The sequence below is a fragment of the Ricinus communis genome, chromosome 8 (assembly GCF_019578655.1).
Source record: "Ricinus communis isolate WT05 ecotype wild-type chromosome 8, ASM1957865v1, whole genome shotgun sequence".
Taxonomy (NCBI): Eukaryota; Viridiplantae; Streptophyta; class Magnoliopsida; order Malpighiales; family Euphorbiaceae; genus Ricinus; species Ricinus communis.
The window spans coordinates 13,261,206-13,283,383 of record NC_063263.1 but is presented as its reverse complement, the minus strand read 5'-3'; the positions used below and the strand labels follow the sequence as shown (position 1 = coordinate 13,283,383).

The 22,178-nt window shown below is 34.7% G+C and overlaps 3 protein-coding genes and 1 pseudogene across 5 annotated transcripts; all 4 read left to right on the top strand.

Annotated features, from left to right (window-relative positions):
• Positions 1 to 696: 696 nt before the first annotated feature.
• On the top strand, positions 697 to 3,525 carry LOC112533803 (pentatricopeptide repeat-containing protein At3g14330). 2 transcript variants are annotated; one of them, XR_007217173.1, is made up of 2 exons: positions 697 to 2,963; positions 3,059 to 3,525. XR_007217173.1 is itself a non-coding variant. In XM_025156245.2 (1 exon), the coding sequence occupies exon 1, from the start codon at positions 1,184 to 1,186 to the stop codon at positions 2,621 to 2,623; it is 1,440 nt and encodes a 479-aa protein (XP_025012013.2). In that variant the 5' UTR covers positions 697 to 1,183; the 3' UTR covers positions 2,624 to 3,009. The 2 variants fall into 2 exon arrangements, 1 of the variants encoding a protein (XP_025012013.2); XM_025156245.2 differs by lacking the exon at positions 3,059 to 3,525 and having other exon boundaries at positions 697 to 3,009.
• On the top strand, positions 3,404 to 11,786 carry LOC8284393 (transcription initiation factor TFIID subunit 14b). 2 transcript variants are annotated; one of them, XM_025156247.2, is made up of 6 exons: positions 3,404 to 3,636; positions 4,367 to 4,455; positions 4,541 to 4,762; positions 7,797 to 7,984; positions 8,068 to 8,183; positions 11,462 to 11,786. In XM_025156247.2, exons 1-6 carry the CDS (start codon positions 3,607 to 3,609, stop codon positions 11,546 to 11,548), a joined length of 732 nt encoding a protein of 243 aa, XP_025012015.1. In that variant the 5' UTR covers positions 3,404 to 3,606; the 3' UTR covers positions 11,549 to 11,786. The 2 variants fall into 2 exon arrangements, with proteins under 2 accessions (XP_025012015.1, XP_015570850.1); XM_015715364.3 differs by having other exon boundaries at positions 3,407 to 3,636; positions 8,062 to 8,183.
• A 1,553-nt stretch (positions 11,787 to 13,339) lies between these two features.
• On the top strand, positions 13,340 to 15,315 carry LOC107260782 (annotated as a pseudogene).
• Positions 15,316 to 15,929: 614 nt separating this feature from the next.
• On the top strand, positions 15,930 to 16,854 carry LOC107260773 (auxin-responsive protein SAUR50-like). The gene has a single exon (XM_015715212.3). The coding sequence runs from the start codon at positions 16,200 to 16,202 to the stop codon at positions 16,512 to 16,514; it is 315 nt and encodes a 104-aa protein (XP_015570698.1). The 5' UTR covers positions 15,930 to 16,199; the 3' UTR covers positions 16,515 to 16,854.
• Positions 16,855 to 22,178: the final 5,324 nt, after the last annotated feature.

The following is a 22,178-nucleotide window of genomic DNA, read 5'->3' as shown; positions in this document are numbered from 1 at the left end:
CCTTGAACTCTCTTGGAAGGACATACACTGATGTTGAACTTGTGAATAAATTTCTCAGGTCTCTTTCCAAGTCTTGGAAGCCAAAAGTAACACAAATTCGAGAGACTAAGGATCTCAGCAGAACGAGCATTCATGAGCTAGTTGGCTTCCTAGTGGCACATGAGATGTTGATAAAAAGGGGAGATAAGGAGGAGCAGATGGTGTTGTTTGGGTGTCCACAAGCCTCACAAGAACACAAGACGTATTTCTGAAGTTATAGCTGCCAACCTGTTAGAAGTGGTGGAAACTCAGAATGTATATCTTTCAAGAAGAGTGGAATAGGGAATAATTCTTTCAAGAAATACTAGTATTACAGGAGTTTCTTTTCTGAAGCTGCTACACAATGTGGACTGAAGCACTTGCTGTCACTGTGGCATTGAAGTCGTAGCTTATTTTCTTTTTGGATTTAACTATGTTGCTACGATCTATAAATCTACATGTCTTGGATGATGCTATGCTTGCCACAAATTTTCGTCCCTCCAAGTTGCTTCTGAAGTACGCTGCTTTCTAAAATTTAAATAATGACTTTATCTAACTTCTCGGTCTTGCACTTCCATGTTTCCTTCTATGGTCGGATTTGCATGATATTCCTAAATTACATTCCTGTTATTTTTCACCAAGTACAGAGGTTAGAATTGTGGGGGCATATTATGTAATCACTAATCCTTAATCGGCAAAACAGGGGTTAGAATTGTGGGGGCATATTATGCGATCGCTAATGAGTTGTGTCTAGTCTTGGACATTAATTTATATTTTAAAGGACCATTTCAACCATATTATCCCCTCCTACTGGATCAAAAGCACAACCAACTCGTACAGGCTATTTTGTTTTCTCAACATTTTTGCTAGGCATACTGAGTTCTTTCAAATAATTGCGAGTTAATATCAAGTTGCTCACTCGGCTCATTTGCACCTTCTATTGCCGACTAACAGTTTCATTCTGATTTCTCCCATGCTAGTCCCATCACCCCTTCAAATTCATACCCATTCTCTGCCTTAGTCTTAATCTCTTAACAACAGCGGTTCGGATGTCCCTCTTTAACCATTATAACGAACATGATTAGTAATAAATGGCAAAACAACACTGACAGATTTTATAATTTCTACGTCAAACACCTAAAAGAGCTTAGAAGTTCTATTTTTGATGTCCGACCAGTTCAATTTCCATATCACCAAAACCTTAGATTCTTTCATTCAATTCTTAAACCAATCTTATAAAACTAAGAATCCCAGACTCATCAAGAAGCTCTATGCTCACCTAATCACAACAGGTTTACTCTTTATATCTCCTTATATTCACAGTAGACTCATTTTTGCGTACACCACATGCCTTACTAAGAACAACCTTAAAACCCTATCAAACTGCTGCAAATTGTTAAACAGTGAAAACCCATTACCCTTTAATGTACTACTATCGGGTTTTTCTCGAAATGGGTTTCCTTTATATGCACTAAAAACCATCTCCTTTATGCATTTGAATAGTGTTTCTTTAGATACTTATGCTTTGTCTAGTTCCTTAGTAGCTTCATCTTGTATGAAAAACGTGAACTTTGGTGAACAGATACATGCCCATGTGATAAAATCAGGCTGGTTATCTAGTGTGTTTGTGGGTAGTGCTTTGATCGACTTGTATTCGAAATTGTCGTTTCCTAGTGATGCAGCAACGGTGTTTGATGAAATCCCTGTGAAGAATACAGTTTGCGCAAATGCGCTTTTATCAGGGTATATTGAGGCTAAATTGTGGTATCAGGGAGTTGAACTGATAAAGGAGATGCCTTTTCTGAGTTTGGATTATGATAATTTCACTTTATCAGCAATGCTAAGGATAAGCGCAGGGCTTTCTGCAATTGAATTTGGCAAGCAAGTGCATGCTTATTTAATTCGTAAAATTTATGATGTGGAAAATGATGTCTTCATGCAGAGTTCGTTGATTGAAATGTATGGTAAGTGTGGTTATGTAGGGAAGGCCCTGCAAGTCTTAAATTTTGCAGGATTTAGACCGGGAAGAAAAAGAAATAAGGATATTGTTTTGTGGACTTCAATGCTTGGAGCCTATGGTAGAAATGGGCATTTCGAAGAGGTGATTTCATTGTTCGAGGAGATGTTAAAAGAAGGGGTCAGACCAGATGGGGTGGCATATGTTACCGTCATCTCAGCTTGTGGTCACACTGGTCAAGTGCAACTTGGAATTGAGTATTTTGAGTCAATGTCTCGGGACTTCAACTTAACTCCCAGCCCAGAGCATTATAGTTGCGTGGTTGATTTATTCTGTAGGGCTGGAGAATTAGATAGAGCCTGGAAGTTGGTGAATGAGATGCTCACTAAAGGACATGAGATCCACAGCATTTCCATGTGGGGGGCTGTGCTTAGTGCTTGTGAAGAACATGGAAATATTGAGTTCGGTAAATTGGCAGCTCGAGAGGCACTCAAGTTGGAGCCTCAGAATGTAGGGATCTATGTTATGTTATCAAATTTATATGCTAGGTTCGGTATGTGGGATGAGATTGATCACCTGAGGAAAATAATGAAAGACAGAGGATTAAAGAAAGATGTTGGATGTAGTTGGATTGAAATCACAAGTTAAATGCTGTAGTGATATTATTCTGAAAGATTATACACACAGAATCAAAAGTACTGATGCCTAATTGACCTGTAGTCAAAACGGAAAGGGTCCAAGTGGATCTGTAGTGCTGATAGAGATGCCGTAGTAAGGAAATTGTAACTTCAAGAGTTAAGTATGACAGCAGTCCAGGATTGCTGAATGTCGCCTAAGCTTGAGAGCAAAATGCCCTTTGGAGCAGAATTGTTTGCTTGAAGAAGAGCTACTGCCCCACATAGCCCTCTTTTATCTTTCAGAAATTAAATATTTCTCGTGTATTTACTCCTATCATCAGCTTAATTCCTCGAGATGGTATCAGATGCTGGTAACTCACAGCTAATCTTTCAATAAAGTCCTCTGCTTGTCATGTAGAAGTTGGCAAAAACTAAATATTTCTCTTATATTTACTCCTATCATCAGCTTGATTTCTCGAAATGGTATCAGATGCTGGTAACCCGAGCTAAGTTTTCAATAAAGACCTTTGCTTGTCATGCAGTTGTTGGCAAAACGGGGCAATTGTTGCAAAAGCATAAACACAGGTCGGTATGAAAATAGCGGTAAAAGAAATCAGTTGAGTCTACCCTCTGTTTGTGACACTCTTGCCAAAAAGCAAAGGCAGTTACTGCCACGACATACAGCTAAGGGCATTTTAGTAGTTTACTCTAACAAAGAATTGTCGTTATTGACATTATTACCCCTCATTATCTAGCTCTGATTGGATTTTTGATAAAGCATTCCTTGGAGCTTGATGTAGGCATTTATTTTTACGCAAACCCTAAATAAGCACTGTAATTGGGCGCGCGAAAAACCCTAATTTCATTGATTGAACACTCTTATCTAACAAGAGGCAATTTTGATTTTATTTTGAATCATCATCATCATCATCATCATTATCAAAAAGAAACGGTCAAGATCATCAACCTTAAATAATAAGTGGACCCACATCTAAATCACAGAGAAGTAGCAAAATGAGCAAACCTGAGGAACCTGAAAAGAAGGTAATCGACTATCATTTTTCAGTTTCAATAATTTAATTTCAGGCTTCGGTTTCAGATTTTTGACGATTACCCATCTTTTATACCATAAAAATAATGCTTCCCAGAAACTCAAGATTGATTCTTGGAAGCTTTTTTATCAGTCTCAAAGCCAATTACTCAGTCTTGAGATTTGCTTCATCACTGTATATTGGGACTTGTTTCCAGAGTTATTCAGTGTGGATTTAATGCTGATTTAGATATTTCCTCAGCTTTAAAATCACTATAAAAATTGGTTTCTAAAAACTTAAATAACTTATACTGCGAATACAATATTTTTTTTAAATGTTTCGAAAGACAATAAAGAAATTTTTTTTTCTCCCTAAGATTTAGTTATTTATATGGATTTAAATAGCATAGACCTTGAACTTCAAGTGTAATTCTGTTATTATTGAACTGTATGCTTATTATGTAATTCATCGAAAGCTAATCTTTTGAAAGTTTTTTATTTTCTTTTGACTGTTAGCTCTAATCATGCTAGTTATGTGTCTTTTGCTTCATTGAAATTTGTGTGGTAAGATTGTATTGAATGTAAGCAGTTAGCCATTATTCTAATCACTATCGCAATTGCAATGTTTGCATTGCTAGAATCCTTTAGGCATTGTTAAACTGGCATTTCTTATGTGCAAACATGGAATGGGTGGATGTCTTTTTCCTGTTTTTTCTCAATGTCATTGTTGACACTTTGCTGTAGATTCTTAACAAGAAGCTCAAAGATGTTGAGATTAGTGTTCCAATAGTATACGGAAACATCTCGTTTTGGCTTGGTAAAAAGGCAAATGAGTAAGTAAATTGTTAATCGTGGTTTAGATAGTCTATCCTGTTTATTCATTAAACACTATTTAGAATCGGTTGATTCACAAATCAGGTATCAGTCACATAAATGGACTGTGTATGTACGTGGGGCCACAAACGAGGATCTTGGTGTGGTGATAAAGCGAGCTGTTTTTCAGCTGCATTCCAGTTTCAATAATCCAACTAGAGTCATTGAGTCACCACCTTTTGAGCTATCAGAGGCAGGGTGGGGTGAATTTGAGATTGCCATCACACTATATTTCCACCATGATGTTTGTGATAAACCTTTAAACTTGTGAGTGCCTTTTTCCTTTAAATCATTCTATTTTTGGCTGGTATGCCTTGGAAATATAGACTTGACTGATAAAATTTATGTTTAATCACCCTTTTTATCGTTGTAGTACAGAGCAAGCATTCAAAAATATGGAGTGCATATAAACTTAAACAAATCTAGGGATTGATATCTACACGTAATTAATGTAACAATGCCTAGTCAATGTCATATTCTGCACTATAACATGGTAGGAATATTTCAGAAATCATATACTTGGCTAACTAACTTAGTACTTGGAAATGCCTTGTATGTGCAAGACAGAGAAAACATACTGAAATATGTACTGCAAAACTATAGAATTTGTAAACTTTACAACTACTCAACAGAGTATCAAGATAGTGAAGTAGTTTAACGATCTGCAGAAAGTTGCTGCAAATATCTTCCAAAAACCATATCAAGCTGCAGCATAGAAGGTTATCCAATTATCCAAAATATTTGCAATTTAAATGATTAATTAACTTAAGATGTATAGTTGAAATTATGTAAAGCATTTAATCCATCTCTGGCTGAGCATGAGAATTAAATTAAATAGATGCATTCCAGGTTGCTTTTAGTTTATTTGAATCGGTGCCTCATCTCTTAGGGTAATTCTAGGTAGTTAGAAAGAACTTTTGAGGAGGAAGAGGTGATACAAGCAGTTTGTCAAGTGGACAATTGTAAGGCACCTAATCTTTATCAAATTTCAAAAGCATCAAGGAACATCGGGACATCGTTAAGAAATGATTTCATTCAAGTCTTACAAAATTTCTTATGTATATAGTGTAATTGGAATAGGTACGATATAGCCTTGTTCCTGAAGGATAGGAACCTTCACAACATGGAGAGTATGGAATATCTTTGCTGCTTGTTGTTAGAGGTTCTTCATTTGATACATGAGTGGATAAAATGATTTGTGCATTAGACTCTTGATAGATTTTCTTGCAAACCTACCTATTGTCAACATATTTTCTATCTCATGATTATCCATTTCATTTAGCTAAAACTGGAAAGCTAAAGTGCCAAGGTGAAGACTTCTAATTGGCATACAGTTCTCAGAAAGGTGAAAGAGATGTCCAATAGGCTATAAGGCCTCATCTTTTGATTGCCTTATGTGTTATAAGTTTTGCGAGTTTAATTCTTACTTGGTTTTTCATTGCTCGGTGACTTGGGCCTTTGAGATTCCCTTTAAGTGCTTTATGGCCATGTGTAAAATATTTGGAGACTTTTTTATTCAAAATGTAGCGGGTATGGGTGTAGAAAACATACTAAAGTTCTTTGAAACTTTCCTTCTTTACACTCTTATGGAGTAATTGATTGGAAAGCAGTGCTTTCATTTTAAAAAAGCTGGAGTTGGTCCTTTTGATTTGCTTGGAATGAGCTGTTTCTTTTATCATTTTTTTTGAGCTTATTTTCGTCCTCTTTTTTAGCCAAGACACTTAGTGTTGCTCTTGTTGATACTCTAACCAGAGTGCTTTTATTATGGGCGGCAAATTTTGGATGGAGAGTAAGTGGAGGTCAAAGGTAAATATGGAAAGAGATTCTTTAATGTTGGATTACTCGAAAGTTTCAGATTATGTTAGTTGGAAGTTTCTAGAGAAGGTTACAAATAAGGACTTTCAGGATCAGGAAGAGGAAGTGGATTAATGGTTATTTTACTCTCATGTAATGATGCCAGTTCCTAAGTTGCAAATTCTTAGAGGGCTGATGTAGTGTGATCGTTACGCCGCTCCATTTCTTCTACTCTTGTTATTTATGTCCTTAGCAGGATATGTGAGAGGTTGTGTGGAAAGATCTTATTTCAGGTACTTGGATTGGGTGTAATAAGATTAGTAGTTCTGAGGTGTATTCAGTAAATGACACCGTCTCCTTTTATTCATGACAGGAATAGTTCTGTAAGCATTTAGTTGCAAAATTTGACATTGTGAAAGCCTGAAACAAATGATTTAGCAAACATTGATCTGCATTGGTATATTTTGCCTTGTTAAGAGAGAGAGAGAGAGAGAGAGACAGATAAATTTGGAGATGGGAATGGGATCTCTTTTCTTCTTCCTGGAAGTTTGGAAAGGAAATACTTCATTTCTAATCTTGTTCACTTTTGTATAATCTCTGCTCTCCATAGTGCACTGACTTCAAAATTTCTTACTGCTGATATCCTTTTCTTGGAATGCTCATTTCTATGGTATTTCCTTGTTACTTTCTATTCTTTTTTCTTCTTCTAGTTCAGTTAGATGGAAGAATTTGGATCTTAGAGCAGTTCCAGAATGTATTTTTATTCACTTATTTTGCAGAGATCCTAATTAAATTCCAGCGAATTTTCCTTTTCCTGTATAGTTCTAAATTGGAAGGCTGAAATAAGATCTTTCCAGCCAATTTTTCCTCTTCTTTCTGAGAGTTGCTTATAATTCATTTTTCAATTCGTCATAACAATAGCTTTTGAACTACTAACTCTCAGAAAGAAGCACAAAGCATCTACCGGGTAGTTGCTATTATTTGCGTCTGCAGGTTGGTTGCTATTATTTGGAGTACTTGATTGGAGAGAAATGCTAAACTTCTTAAGAATCAAATCTTTCTTTGAGTGGTTACGGGTACACATAACCTTTGTGGTTTTTTTAATGTTTTCAATTCAGAGAGATTTAAAGAGCCCCTTTTGCTGATATTTTAAATGATTGGAAGGCGTTACTCATTAGCTTTGATTATTTCTTTCAGTTAGGTTTCTTTAGAAGAAGCCATCTTCTCCACTAAATAGTCCTTTTTCTATTCATACATATAGACAAGAATTATGGTTCCACTAAAGTGCAGTGGTGAAGGGACAATTGGAGGATGAGTCTCAGACCATCATTTTTGCATGAAATGGTTTTCTCAGAACACGATCCTGCAGCTTTATGGTTGCGAGCCTAAGACTCTTACCATTGCACCAAGCGATGGCTCCTATGCCTAATAGATTTTTAAAGAATTTAAAAATAATAATAATCAACAACTTCAAGTCTGACCTACTTAAGGTTTCAATTATGCACAGATATCATCATTTGAAATTGTACCCAGAGGATGAGTCTGGTCCTATGTCAATCAAGAAGCCTGTTGTGGTGGAATCATATGACGAAATTGTGTTTCCTGAGCCTTCTGAGGGTTTCTTCGCTCGTGTGCAAAGTCATCCTGCTGTAACCTTACCCAGATTACCTGCTGGCTTTAGTTTGCCTCCTCCTGGTATGTTCTTTTAGTTGTTTCTTTACTGCTCTTTACGTTACTTTGGATACACAAGTTTATTATTTATGTGCTTATAGTACCAGTTGAGGATGCAAGTAAGAGGAAGAGAGGTGACACTAAAGATCATCCTCTAAGCCAATGGTTCATGAATTTCTCTGAAGCAGATGAACTGTTACAACTTGCAGCAGCTCGTCAGCAGGTCAGAAAGAATTTTATATTTCCTTTTTCATTACTATTTATTACTTTGTGTAAAGTCTTTTTATACAAGTCATAGTATATATCATGACATTCCGACATCCTCACTAGTATTTAATTCTATTTACGGTGTCTCTATTGTCGACACCTCTTACTATATGTATTAAAATATTATTTTAGATTGTACATGCATTTCTGAATCTCTTGTGCACTGAGGATGCCCTTCATTTGTGCCAAAACTGTACCATGAATTGCAAGTTTCTTGCCTGTACTATTCTTTTTTGGAGATTTGTTTTGTTTGGAGAAATTCTTCTAGAAACATCCTGTTTCAATTTTGCATAAATAGGATATGCAGAACCCTCAATTAAAGCTAAGTTAAATTGATTTGATATAGAGCCTCAAGTTATATATTTAGTCAGATGCTGCCTTCTGCACTTAATATAGAAGCTTTCCCTCTTTGCTGTTGAGATGGGTCAATGCCACCTCTTCTTCCAAGTCTATTCTGTTGGTCTTTTGCATTGTACCCTAAGAAGTATTCTGAAGAACTCAGGAAATTCTGTATACATGGTAATAAAAAGTTGTATTCACTAAATTATGAGTGTTCAGTTGTCTTTGATTCAATGATGAAGCATAGAATTGGAGGAACAGCAATTATAGGTTCTTCTTTTAATTCTTTTGTAGCTTTGTCTCACTTTGTTTGATTCAAACATGAAACAAGTAATCAACACTGAAGATGATTATCATTGTTGAATGAAAAACAGACTAAACAATAGGTTTACATGAAGGATTGTGTTGTTGAGCAGTTTTTGTCCTCGCTTTGTATTTGCCCCATTATCTGGATTTCCCTTTTTATGCTCCAGATGTCAAAAAAGGTTTGTTCTTGAAAGTTAATTTATCAGTCGTCCCTAATTCAAGGAGAAAAGAAAAAGGCAGAATATCACATTTGTATGCACAGATTGTCTACACTTTTGTTATGGAAGTTGAGAGGTCAAAGAACTTTCTAAAGATGGACCCAAAGTGTTTGTCATGTCTGCTACTTGCATTTAACTCTAGCATATGCTATCTACTGTTAGACCCTTGATTTAGACCTTTTTCAGTATGCTTTCTTCATTGTACTTCTTTTTTTTTTTATATATATTATCATTTTCTTATGAAACTGGTTATCGCTTTAGTCCCTTTCCATCATCTCATTGTTTGCCATGTTACCTGTCCATTGACAGTCTCCCTTGTTAAAAATGCCAGCATTCTATCAATTAAAATTGATGCTACACTGTCCATGCACTGAAAGCATTTTTACGATAGATAGTGATTACACAAGGACAAAGGTGACTTGTGAGCACTTAAAGATTGGGAACTGATGCCGAACATGTATTCTGTAACTTCTGTTGTAATTGTGGGGAACACTGAACACACCGATCCAGTATTTTGCTATTCATGATTTAGCCCTGCCTTTGTCTGATTTATGTCTGATTGGAATTGAATCATCCACCACAAGTGTTATTGAACTTTGATTCTGCACATGGGTTTGCAAGTGTTTCTCCATGTACATGTTTGTTGTGTGTTTGAAGGACAGAAGGAGACAGAACTTGGAAAATTTGAAAATGGAAGTGAGAGTGAAATGACTTGCATGAACAGTCTCCCTTTAACAAGAGAAACTTTGTATGTACTATGTTTATATATTTCCTGCAGTGGGAAAGCACAGTATTTGTATTAGCTAATCTCCTGTGATTCTTGAGGCATTGTTTCTGGGGAGAAGTACTTCAACCTTTTGCTGCTTTTGACCATTCTTACATATAATTTCACCTTAAGCTAGGTATTGGAATAATATAGGATTTACCTAGAAGCAAATGAAGTTATGAAGAATCATTAGGTGCATACTTGTGCACAATGGAAAGTCAATGAATTGTCTCTCTTTTTTATATTTATGCCTTTAATTGTTCTCGCATGATACATTTGATGGTTGTAGTACCTAACTTCCAAGTGATTCCTCTTGTTCAAACTTTCTAGCAAGCAAAAACTGTATGCACCTCCCAATGTTAATGTCATAAGCGTGGAAGTTAAATGTTTGTGCATTTATTTACCTCTGCATTTCTGGGGCTGGGGTTTGTGCTTTAATTGTAGTTAAGGTGATTCTTTAAGTGAAGAAAACATTTGTAGATAAAACCATTCAAGCTCTTGCTGTCCTTATTTTTCATTTAAAACAGGGTAATCATATGGTCTGTTCTTTAGTGATCTGTGAATGTAATTTTTGGACAATATTACGATAAAACTGAGGTAACAAATGAGTGAATAAGATATATTATGACTCTGTAAAAGGGTATAAATTGTGGAAACACTTGAGCAATAATATTTATGGAGTTCTTTTATGAAATGCACCATTGCCATTTGTTGAATGATATTGGAGGTCTTTGAAGGATATTTGCTTTAATTGGATTCCTGAGCTCTAACCTATATGAGCTTGATACCACTTTTGAGCATTCAAAGGAATAATTGAGTTAATGGTAGATTGCCAAATATTACTCCTGAGTTATTGTTTACAGTTGCTTGCATTGGACCAAGAAAACGTGACTAGATCTGAAAACCAAATTACTGGGGGCGTGGTTACAACAGCCATTTCTTTGCCATAGTGTGTATAGAGCTTGACACCTTGATTCTGCACTATATTGAATGTGTAAAATTGGTGACTGCTGCAGTTTAGATCTAGTTTAACTTTGTTGTTTGCTCATTACATTTGTCATTACCTGGTATTGCTCATGTCAATTATGTTAACTTGCATCGCATCAAGCTGTAAAATGTCAGAATGATTTGTAATGGACTGCACAAATTTGATATAGTCAAGACAGTTGGTTTCATCTGTAGACTTCAGATGTGGAGCCACAATACAGAATTTTCCAATAATTCTCACTATTTCCAATTAATTTCCTTAGATTTTTTAATAAATAAGCACTGCTTTTCATATATTTCTACAGTTTCTTACTTTCTTCTAATCCTCAGCCAGGTATCAATAATTTATTTCTGCATAACAGAAATCCATTCCCAGGGGCAAGTCATATTACATTGTTCTTTCTATGGATTGCTTTCACGCACTTAGATTCACCCATTTGCCCATTGAACTTGAGTATTGTTTGAGTAAAGTATTTTGGCAACTCATAGATAAGTTTTATACTTGAGAAGATTGCTATTGAATCTATTTATCCTATTTGCATCAATAGCGTAATCTCTAATTTCTCTCAAGCTGTAAGTGAAATGTTTTAACGCTTTTACATCCAATGTATGTTTTAGGTGCAAGCTCATATTGCCAAACTCAGACGGCAGATAAGCTTGATAGATGGACAGCATCAAATATTGAAATCTCCATCTGACCAGTGACTACATTACTCCTGCGTTTTTCTTGAGATTTCTACTTCACATTGTTTCTAAAGCAGCATCACATGATGGCATAGGCATGTAACAATAATATTTATTTTTTCAATTGTGGGGATTTTTGTCCCTTTTTTTTTCCTTTTTCTCTCCCCAGTCAATGCCTATATATGAAAATCATCTGTATCAATAAAGAGAAAAGGTGCACAATTTGATTATTTAGCAGTAAAAATTTAATTTCACTCAACTGTCTGCATCTGCTAAATTAACTGCTTTCAAGAGTGCATTTGATATGCATAACTGATTAATTTACCACCAACCTTTCTGGTTTAGCTTAGGAATAATGTATAGCTGGAAGAGGAGGTAGAAAGAAAATAAGTAATTCATATTCTTTTCACCTGTCAGTGTTGATGTGTTCCGAGCAATATTCAGGGATTATTATAGGGATGAATGTTTTGTGTTTGTTCGAATGTATGTCATTGAGCAGAAAAATTAACTTTGGAGCAACTTTGCCACAAGGACTGATATTTGAGCTTTCAGCAAGACTTGGAATGCTTTCCCTTTTCTATTTTCTGGTGTATTAATAATGGTTGGCGAGTGCTGCAGAGAGTATTCAGATTGGGGCTATTACTGTTTTGACATATGATATATCATAGTTCTTTTAGATATTGAAGCCCTGAATGCCTAACCACTTTAGTCGAATTTGGCTTCCAAACTGCTTTAATTATCATATTTTTTGCAGACTGTTCATGTTCTCATTTTGAAAGTGAATTATATGTCATAAAGATGAGGGCCCTTTTTCAAGTACTTCTATCAGTCCTTGTGATGCTCCTTAGAGATAGTAAGTAGAAATGGGGTCAGCCATTCTGGCATTTAGGTGGGACCTGCTTGTGCTGTCATGATCACTTCAATTCCATGGTCACTCATCTTGGTTTGGCACATACCAGGTACAACCCTATCCTTAATTTTCTTAAATTTTTCTTAAATTTATTTTTAAGTGGGTCCAGCTAAAATAATATTCCTCCCCCACAACTGGCCAAAGTCCATCTCTATCTATCTAGGCCTTTTATGGTCAAGGTCCTAATCTAATTAATTAGTGTTTGCTCAATAGTCTTTTTAGTTGATTATGGCATATCTGAGGTCTCGGTTCAACAATCAACACCTTACTGATAAGCTTAATTTGATTATAAATGCCAGTCTGCTTTTTAGGGCCCTCGACTTCTGACTAACATCTTACAACCCATGTGAGTGTGCTTAGTTTTGCTTGTTTACGTTTCAGCAGCATCCCCATCTGCTACCTGATTGTTAAGAGTATAAATGAAAATATGGCACCATCTATTTAGAATATTTCATCTGACCATGTTTGTTCAACATTATTGTTAACTTCTTTCATGCATTTTCAAGACATCTCATTTGAGGGTGTTAATGGTTTTCCCTTTGCTTGCATCACGTTGACATTACTAGCAGTAATATCATTTTAGTTCCATCTGTATGCGATAATGAGGGTGTTCAGCTGCTTGGTTTCGGAGATATGCATAGAGGCTGAGAACAGAACATATTGAACGTACTAAGAAATGAAGCTTCCTCTAGCAGCTGTGACTTTTTATTCTTGAATTATGTGCCCGGCTGAGATGCATTCCTGATCAACTCTATAGTTATTTGTAGCAGAGTGAAACAAAAATAATATAAAATAAAAGAACTAAGAAAGGAATTTACAAAAACCTAGGGGGCACATAAGAGAATCCGGACTGACTGTTTGCAAAATTTTCCCAAGTAATTCTAGCCTATTGCCGTAGTTGAATTGATTTTACAAGACCTTACATTACTATGTTGTCTGTACAGGGAAGTGTGGAGGCAAGAGTAACATGGCCTTCATGTGCTGAAAAATAGGCTGGGTCATTATCAAACTATAAAGAAAAAATATGCCCTTAGCTCTCTATAATCTCAGCGGGGGGCACCGCATTTCGGTGCCATTGGTGGGCCTTTCTAGTCTGCAAATTTCGTTGTCCATTCTTCCAAATCAATCTCATTCACAGAACATGAAAGATTTTCTCTCAAAGACGGCGACTCAAGGGTAATTTGTTTCCTTTCGTTTTGTTGGCTTTCTCAGTAAAAATATATTTTACCTACTTTGAATATATATATATATATATATATATATATATATATATATATATATATATGTTTGTTTATGCATTAATGAACCTGTAAATGAGAGGGATTAGATAAAGTTGAGCTCGGTATTTCTGAATGATATTTTTCTAAGCCCTATTAATGGCCAGTACCTGATGGTACATCATATACATGCATCTGTTCTTGTGGGCATAGATGGGTTGTCGTGGACACTTTGGCTTTTTAGAAAAACAAAAGGAGAAGACAGAAATGCTGCTGGATATTGCCATAACAGGGCATTTAAATCTAGCTTTTGCAGATCAGTTACTGAGCCTGAATGAGAGAACATGTAGATATAACTCCCTCTGGAAATGTAGCCAGGCTACGAAGCTTTTAGTGGTGCACATTTTAGGTATTTATGTCTGATTAGTACCCTCTACTATTTTTTGGTGGTGCTGATTTAAAATGGACCACTCAGGAAAGCCTCTCCTGCTGAGTCAGTTTCATCTTTCAAATGTTTCTCTACTGGATAATCAGATAGTTATAGGGTTTTACAGATTAAACCAAAAGAAAACATAATGTTATTGTACAGGTCATTTACAAGTACAACCTAACTTCTACTTTCTCATTTACCCAAGGCATCATTGTTTTCAGAAAGGACATATAATTAAGCATGGTGAATTATTGTCTCCACTAAAATTTATGACCTGCTCATATTCAGCTGCATTTTCTCCTGTGCTGCTTCATTAATGGCAAAATTCTGTTTATGCTAATCTGCCATTCGGTAACAAGCCAGTTATCGGTGTTTCTGGCACTTATCTTTGGAGATGAGGTGTTCTTTTTTATGGTGAGCCAATCTTTGTAGGGCTTGGGAAGACACAGTCCTTAAACTAGGGAAGTATGATGCAGGAAAATCCCACATGTTCAAGAGAAATTGTGGACCTTAAAAATGGATAGGCACACAGTTCCTTGGCAAGCTGGCTTTTCAAAGAAAGTTCTTCCCCTAATCGGTGAGGGAATGCCTGAGAGAGTAAAGTCTACAACGAATATTAGTTAATGTGTAATTTATGACATTAAAAAGGGTAAATAGGTATAAGGTTAGAACTTTTAGGTATTGACTCGGATCTTCTCAGTAAATGTGAAAATGTGAAGATAAAAGAAAGGGGTTGGATTGAGGTCAAAACCTGCAAAGATGGCAGTAATATACACATGGGTCTTGCGAAATATTTGGATGTAGTGTGTAAGAATTCTTGTTTTTTTATGACATTTAGTCCACAGAATCACAAGCCCTACAATCACTACAAACCAAACCCGTCAACTGGTTTGTACTCTCCAGTACACTTAAATTTTGGTCCGTGATTTCAGGTATAGATAGACAGACACACACACAGAAAGATAAATTAATTTTAGATCAAATATATATATATATATATGCAGTGAAAGGGTAAAAAAAAAAAAAAAAAAACTGAAAACTGAATAGCACTATTCTCGACAACATATCATCATTGTCCTTTATATGAACAACGGTCACATGAAACCAAGAGATGAAACTTTTTTTTCTTTTCTATGTTAAAATACTATTTACTTGAAAAAGATAATTACATGGAGACGTTCAAAGTTGATTTTTTGAGATCTCTCTAGTGATTGAATTTGGAAACTGCATGAATGACAGGGTGTGTTGCGGTGTGGGGCTGCTTGCAATAGAAACTGCATGAATGAATGACATTGGAATTTTAGCAGAGCAGAGTTGAATGTTCAAATTTGATGAAAATGCAACTTTTGATGGTTAAAGCTGTAATGGTGTGATTTATGTCTCTAGAAACATAACTTGAAAGCTAACTGCATAACCCTAACATAAATATACAGAAGCAAACATAATTAAGGAGAATTAAATAGGTTTATATTTCCTATATGAAGAAAAGCAAGATGGGTAATAGAGAAAACCCAAAAAAAGAAAAAAGAGATAATGTAATTAGGCATAATGAGCTATTATAATAAAGAACATTATCATGATTAACTAAGTAATCAGTTAGGCCTGAAGTCTATTTTCACTCTAATTACTTTAAACTTCTATCATATTAATATTAAGTTATTATGGTGCATTTTCAAATAACAATTTGTAATATAAGACCAATTTTATTATAATGAGTCGTAACACCGATTATTATTTAAGAAAAAGGAAATATGTTTTACGTTGTGGGAATTTAATGCTAAGAGAGAAAGGGTCCATGTTGTCATTAGGAGGGCCAACATAGAAGTGTCAACCAATGGGTTTGGCTCCCACCATGTTCTTGCCTCTCATACACATACCCCAAAACACCCGTGGTAATGTGCTATGTCCTTTGCCCCTACTCTCCACATGACCCCCCTTCTCTCCCTCTTTTAACTTTCTTCATAAATACCCCTATCACCTCCCCCATCTCCTCTCCATTCCACACTCCTTTCTCTCTTTCAACTTACCCTTTTGTTTTCCTTTGCTTCAAATCCCATATCCTTCTCTTTTTCTTTTTCTTTTCTTTTTTCTCCTCTTATTCTCTGCCCTTCCGAAATGGCCATTAGGAAATCTAACAAACTAACTCAAGCAGCAGTTATCAGGCAAATTCTAAAGAGGTGTTCAAGCTTAGGCAAGAAACATGGCTATGACGATGATGGTCTACCTCTTGACGTACCAAAAGGGCACTTTGCTGTTTATGTTGGTGAGAACAGAAGTAGATACATTGTCCCAATCACATTCTTGACTCATCCTGAGTTTCAATGTTTACTTCGACAAGCCGAAGAAGAGTTTGGATTTGATCATGATATGGGCCTTACCATTCCTTGTGAAGAAGTTGTTTTTCGCTCTCTAACATCGTCACTTAGATAAGAGAAGAGAAGGGCTGTGAAAATCTTTGATGGTGTTTGCATATGGAGAAAGATGGCTTAAGATGAAGCTACAACAGTGCTGGCTTCTCTTTTTTTTAACATCTTCTCCATAGTGATTCTTGATCTTGGTTTTTTTATTTTTTCTTTTTCTTTTATGTATTGGCTTCCCTTTGATGGGTTTTTATGCCTGATTACTAACACCTAGAATCCCAAGAAAAAAAAAATTGTTAAGGTTTTAGATTTGTATAAAGCTTTGTTTTCCTCACAGATGTAGTTTAACACCACTGTGAGAGAAGTTTTTAAGGCAATGCAAGAATTATATGCCTATTTAACTTTACAAATCTCTCTCTCTCTCTCTCTCTCTCTCTCTCTCTCTCTCTCTCTCTCTGTGTGTTTACTTACATGTATATAGTCTTAAATTAATATTTAACTCAACTAAATCTTAATCTGAAACATAGCTAGACTAGACTGGGCTATTATATTAAATAGATTTGTCAAAGAAATTTGCAAGTTAATTATGATATATGCATGCAAAAGTGAGGGCATGACATTAAGTCAAATCAAATGAAGTACATCTTATGATCAAACAAGAAAAGAGATTATATTTTCTCCTCCTTTTCACCTTCTTTTCTTCCCCCTCTCCCTCTTCTTTCACCCAGGGATGGCATCCAGAGACGCACTCCCACAGCTTAGTTTTGTCAGAGAATGTGCGGTACAATATGTACGGATCATCTGATTACCTTTTAAGGAGTTCTTCTTCTTTTGTTTTTCTTTTTTCTCTCCTTTTCTTTAATTTTGAGATATATTTTCATGGTTTAACATAATAATATCAAAAAAGTTGCTGTACATAATAAGAATAAGAATGTATTATCCTAACACCGTACGTGTGTTTTGGTTTAGTTAAACTTTTATTATGGGCTAAATTAATATATAAAAAATTATCACCGTTCATTTTCATAACAGCAGTAATAATTAATAGTTATTGTTGATCATTTGCTGGCTAAACACATAATTACAAGCACCAATACTTCAATAAATTAGAAGCAAAATTAAGATATATGTTCTCTAGTTGGCATGTATTCTTGGTATTAATTCAATGTAACTTGTCTCTCTATTTATATGATGCTAGTTCAAAGAAATTGTCATCTTTGTTTAGCAGTGCAATGAATCAACTTTTGTTTAAATGGTGGGTCATTGGCATGGACTTGATCCATGCACAGTTTCAGCCGTTGATTTGTTAGCTCCAACCGCTCGTTGGTTGGGTTTTGATGTCAGATATATGAGTACTGCAAAGTATTAACAAGTACAAGTGTTAAGGATATAAATAATATAAGTTTCTTCTTATCTAATTTGAGTAAGATTTCGAACCGAATATATTTTTCTTATTTGCAACTCGAATCAAGAAATTTGATGGACATTGATGATTACTTCCTTTTCTTTTTCCTTTCCTTTTTTTATATTGGATGCAAGAAAAATATCTTGAGTACTAATATAATATTATTGTTTTTGACTAATATACTACGTAATATAGATGTCGTCTTATGAATGCTTACTCAAAATAGTTGAATAAGAGAAAAATGAGTATTTGACCTATTACTTGGGAGGATATAATTTAGAATTATCAAATCAGATTTAGACAAACCAACCAAAATAATGTATACAATTTATCGTATAGCTCTTTCATGAGAAATATATTTTTCTTTTGTTGATTAGGTTGCTGACTGTGGATTTGAATATGTGTCTTTGAAACTCTTAAAGACGGCTATTGAACCAAAAATTATTCATCAAAATACAGTCATTTTCAGAGATGGCAAGGGAGGATAATAGCCTCTACATGTGCAGTGGAGTTGCAAAGTATTAAAGGTAGCAGCCTCTATCCATGTGTAGTCCTGTTTGGATGTAAAATCATTAATAATGGTGAAGATGTAGTTTCAAGATCATAGAATTATGTGGGGTACCTGCTGCCTTCACCTTCTTCCTTTAATGTTTTAACATTCAAAATGCAACCCATAGATCTCAAATGCTTAAGCTACAGTTCCATATGTCTACATTAATTTTGTCTCTGCCAAGGTATATACAAGACCTAAAGATCTATCTATACGCAATAATCATCCTTTAAAACACTCCATCACTCTTATCTTATCTTTCCTATGATACATCCTTTGTGGTCCATCACTTCTCCTTGTTCAAATGGCCTTCTTATTATGTCCAATTTCTTGAACTAATTTGTAACGCTTCAAAATCCACTAACTATTCAACAAATTTCTTCGGTAGACAAGCCAAAATTTTAAAAGGAATTGTCACATTCAGGCCTTTCTCTCCAATGCGATCTTACCTTACCCCCTTCAAACAAAAAGGGTAGCGAAAATAATGCAATAGATGATATTATATGAGAATCGGGTACCATTAGGTCCTTATAGAGAGAATGATAGGGCCTAATGTACAATTGAGATGCGGTTGTTAGTGAAAAGGATAGGGCATTGGTTTATAATAAACCCTAGCTAGAAGAAAGATACATCACTAAAATCATCTCAACTATTAGCCTTACGTTTTTCTCATCAATTTCTCCTAAAAGCAATAGTTAAAGTTCTTACACTTTTTTTCCTTTTTTATTTTTTCTTGGTATATGCATCGACAAAATGATGATAAAAGAAACTAGCTCAACCCATGAGCTTCATGAATCACCTCTCTCTCCCTCTCCACACTTACAAGTTTTCCTTGGTTTTTTGGTTTGTGTTTCGAACAAAAGAAAATAAAAATATAGAGCCAATGCATGTATTTCCATTTTCACCTTTGACTCCTCTCTCTAGATCTCTCTCTTTCTTACACATAAACAACCAACAGACATCTTATGGTGGCATTGGGATGTAATCTAAATGATCATCACATAGCATTTATGTGATCATAGAGCAGCAAGTGCTTTTTCATATAGGACCACTAGGTAGAGAGGAGGAGAAAAGGCTGCCTTTGGTTAGCTGGTCCTTCTTTCTTTCTTTTCCTTTCATGCATTGTTTGCTTCTTTATATTTCAACCACAAAAATATTTGCCTGACAATCACAACTATTAATTCTTTGTTTCTATATCTATATGTTTTATACGTATTTATGTGTAACCTCTTCTCCAACTCCCTTAGCTCAAGAAGAATATCTTCTGTTACACAAAATCCAGTATATGGAATTTCCTCCTCAGAAAAAATATCTCTACCCATTATTGCTTTGGCTTTGTGCTGGATTCCCATGATTTCATCTCTCATTTTCCTCAATGGGTCTTATTTGTCCTGGCTATCAAAAAAAAAGAATGGCATATATTTTGGAAGAAGCATGTCAAATTCATTTGTTACACCATATATATATACATACATTTTTACCAAAGTCAGGAGAGAAATGGGTAGTTCAAGTATTTGATGTTTGTACTTCTGATTTATATTCACCTGGAAGTATATTGTTCTAGTTTAATAAAGCCAAGTATCTGTCTCATGTACCATTGGTTTCTTTCTTAAAGTCTACAAGTCTGTGAAGCTTTATTCAGATCTACAAAAGTATTTGCCCAAGATGACCCCTACACATGAATAGCTTTTTGTCTCTTCATGCCCTTTCCTATGCTTTAGTTTGTTTAGTTGGCATTAAGGTTAAAACTGCTTCTCCCAAACAACATATTTTTATTTATTGCTTTACAAAAATAGAGACATATTTAAAATATTGTTCAGTTGGGTTAATCCTATTTGAGTTAATAATTAATACAATTTTTCAATCTTCTTATCTATTGGACTTAAATTAATTTTATGATGAGACTTCTGTGTAAACAAAAACAGTTGCACCCTATTCTATAGCTCAAAATTGCTTAGTCTGTTTTGGCCTTCCAACAAATTATTCCTTTCTACTTAAATTTCATTCTTGAAATAATAAAGTAGGGAGAAAAAGAAAAAAAAAGAGAATCAAGAAAACTGTATAATATCCAAACATAAGTTTCTGTCTTCCTGTGACCTATTATGGTAGCTAGGACTAGTTATTTATTGACTGTTTATGTCCTAGACTGAGGTTGTTAATTATTTTCTAAGTATGTCCATTTATGTATAATTATATGATTAACAAGTAAATTATGAAGTCATTCCAAATTCTTGCTGAGAACAAAACAAAAATATATATTACTAAAAAAAGAAAGCTAATTAAAGAAATGAAAACACAAGGCATCAATGGCAATGTCTTCTGTTACCAACTAACTTTAATTATGCAATTATATTGCAGTTATCAAGGTGAGATATTATGCTAACATATAAATCAAACAAGAAGGCATTAATAACTTAAACCAAAAGCAAATTCTAATAATTCAACTAATGAAGATAGGGAGACAAATTTCACATGTACCAACTGCTTGAACAATAGAAATATGTCTTTTCTTTCACATCAATTTCAGAAAGGAAATGCATAAAAAAAAATTATTAATGGATTGGAGATATAAATCTTATGGATATCAAATAAGTTCACAGTTGGCTATTCATGTTTCTTCTGCATTTTGTCTACAATGGCCCACCCATGTTCAATGTGAATTTTCCTGGAAGGAGCCTTTTGTCTGTTCAATTTTCCTCCTTCATATCTATACATTATGTATTACAACATATTTTTTCCCCTTGATCTTTTCATGTCATGCATTATATATTACAGCTCTTCACTTATTTAATGATCACTTCTTACCATAAAAGTCATATCCCACAATAGTAACACTAGCTTGTCACCAACTAGAGCACTTGTTCAGCTGGTATACTTTGAAAATAGTATGATACATATGAGAGTTATGAATACAGAGTACTGTTAGTTAGTTTAGTTGGTACATATACTTGGTTACTAATCTGATATTAGAGTCATGAATTAACAAGTTGATGAAATAATTCATGCAGTACTATTTACCAATGCAGCTGGTTGTGATGGGGACCTTCTTTTTTTTTTTCCTACTTTGTATTAAAAAAAGGTTGTGATAGAGATATATATAGTAGTAGTTGAGCAATCAAAATACAATAGTGATTAATGATTAATATTGTCCCTTAAACATATCAAATCAGGTCCTTATTTTTGCTCTAATCATTCTCCAAAATAGCGATCCACTTGCAATTAAAGGAAAAGTTCCTAAGTTTGACATGTCGATTTCTTTCTTGCCTGAAAAAAATATATAGATATTTCTACTCGAATAATGCAACACAGTCTCAACTCTTGCTCACATGACTTATAATATTTTTGTCAAACTGCCCTTGTGGAGTTTATACCACGTATACATGATTTAGCTATATGATATTTATTAATTAGTGTTTCCATCCATTAATAGAAGAATCGAAATGCAGAATATTCAGGTTAACAAAGAGGTAAGGGGAGGTTGCTTCCTTTCCTTGGCAACTAAGGTTGAATAATCTCATCAGCACTCCACAAATTTGCTTCTGGGAATAAATATCCTGTAAACATTAGTTGATATATATGAAGAATGTGTTCTTGAAATTGCCCAAGAAGAAAGAAGCAAATGTTAACATCTGATAAGAAAGACATTAATGTAGTATTAACTTCTTTATGTGTTTATCCTATAACAGATAAAAGATACATTATATCAATTTTTCTAGAATTCAATTTGGTAAAATATAATATATCATGGATATTGATATTGAAATGCCTTTGTAAAAAGT

Coding starts and splice junctions, on each gene's coding strand:
- LOC112533803 (XM_025156245.2), top strand. CDS start 1,184: ATGTCCGACCAGTTCAATTTCCATATCACCAAAACCTTAGATTCTTTC.
- LOC8284393 (XM_015715364.3), top strand. CDS start 3,607: ATGAGCAAACCTGAGGAACCTGAAAAGAAG. Junction 4,763..7,796: donor TGTGATAAACCTTTAAACTT/GTGAGTGCCTTT, acceptor AATTATGCACAG/ATATCATCATTTGAAATTGT. Junction 8,184..11,461: donor TTGCAGCAGCTCGTCAGCAG/GTCAGAAAGAAT, acceptor TGTATGTTTTAG/GTGCAAGCTCATATTGCCAA.
- LOC107260773 (XM_015715212.3), top strand. CDS start 16,200: ATGGCCATTAGGAAATCTAACAAACTAACTCAAGCAGCAGTTATCAGG.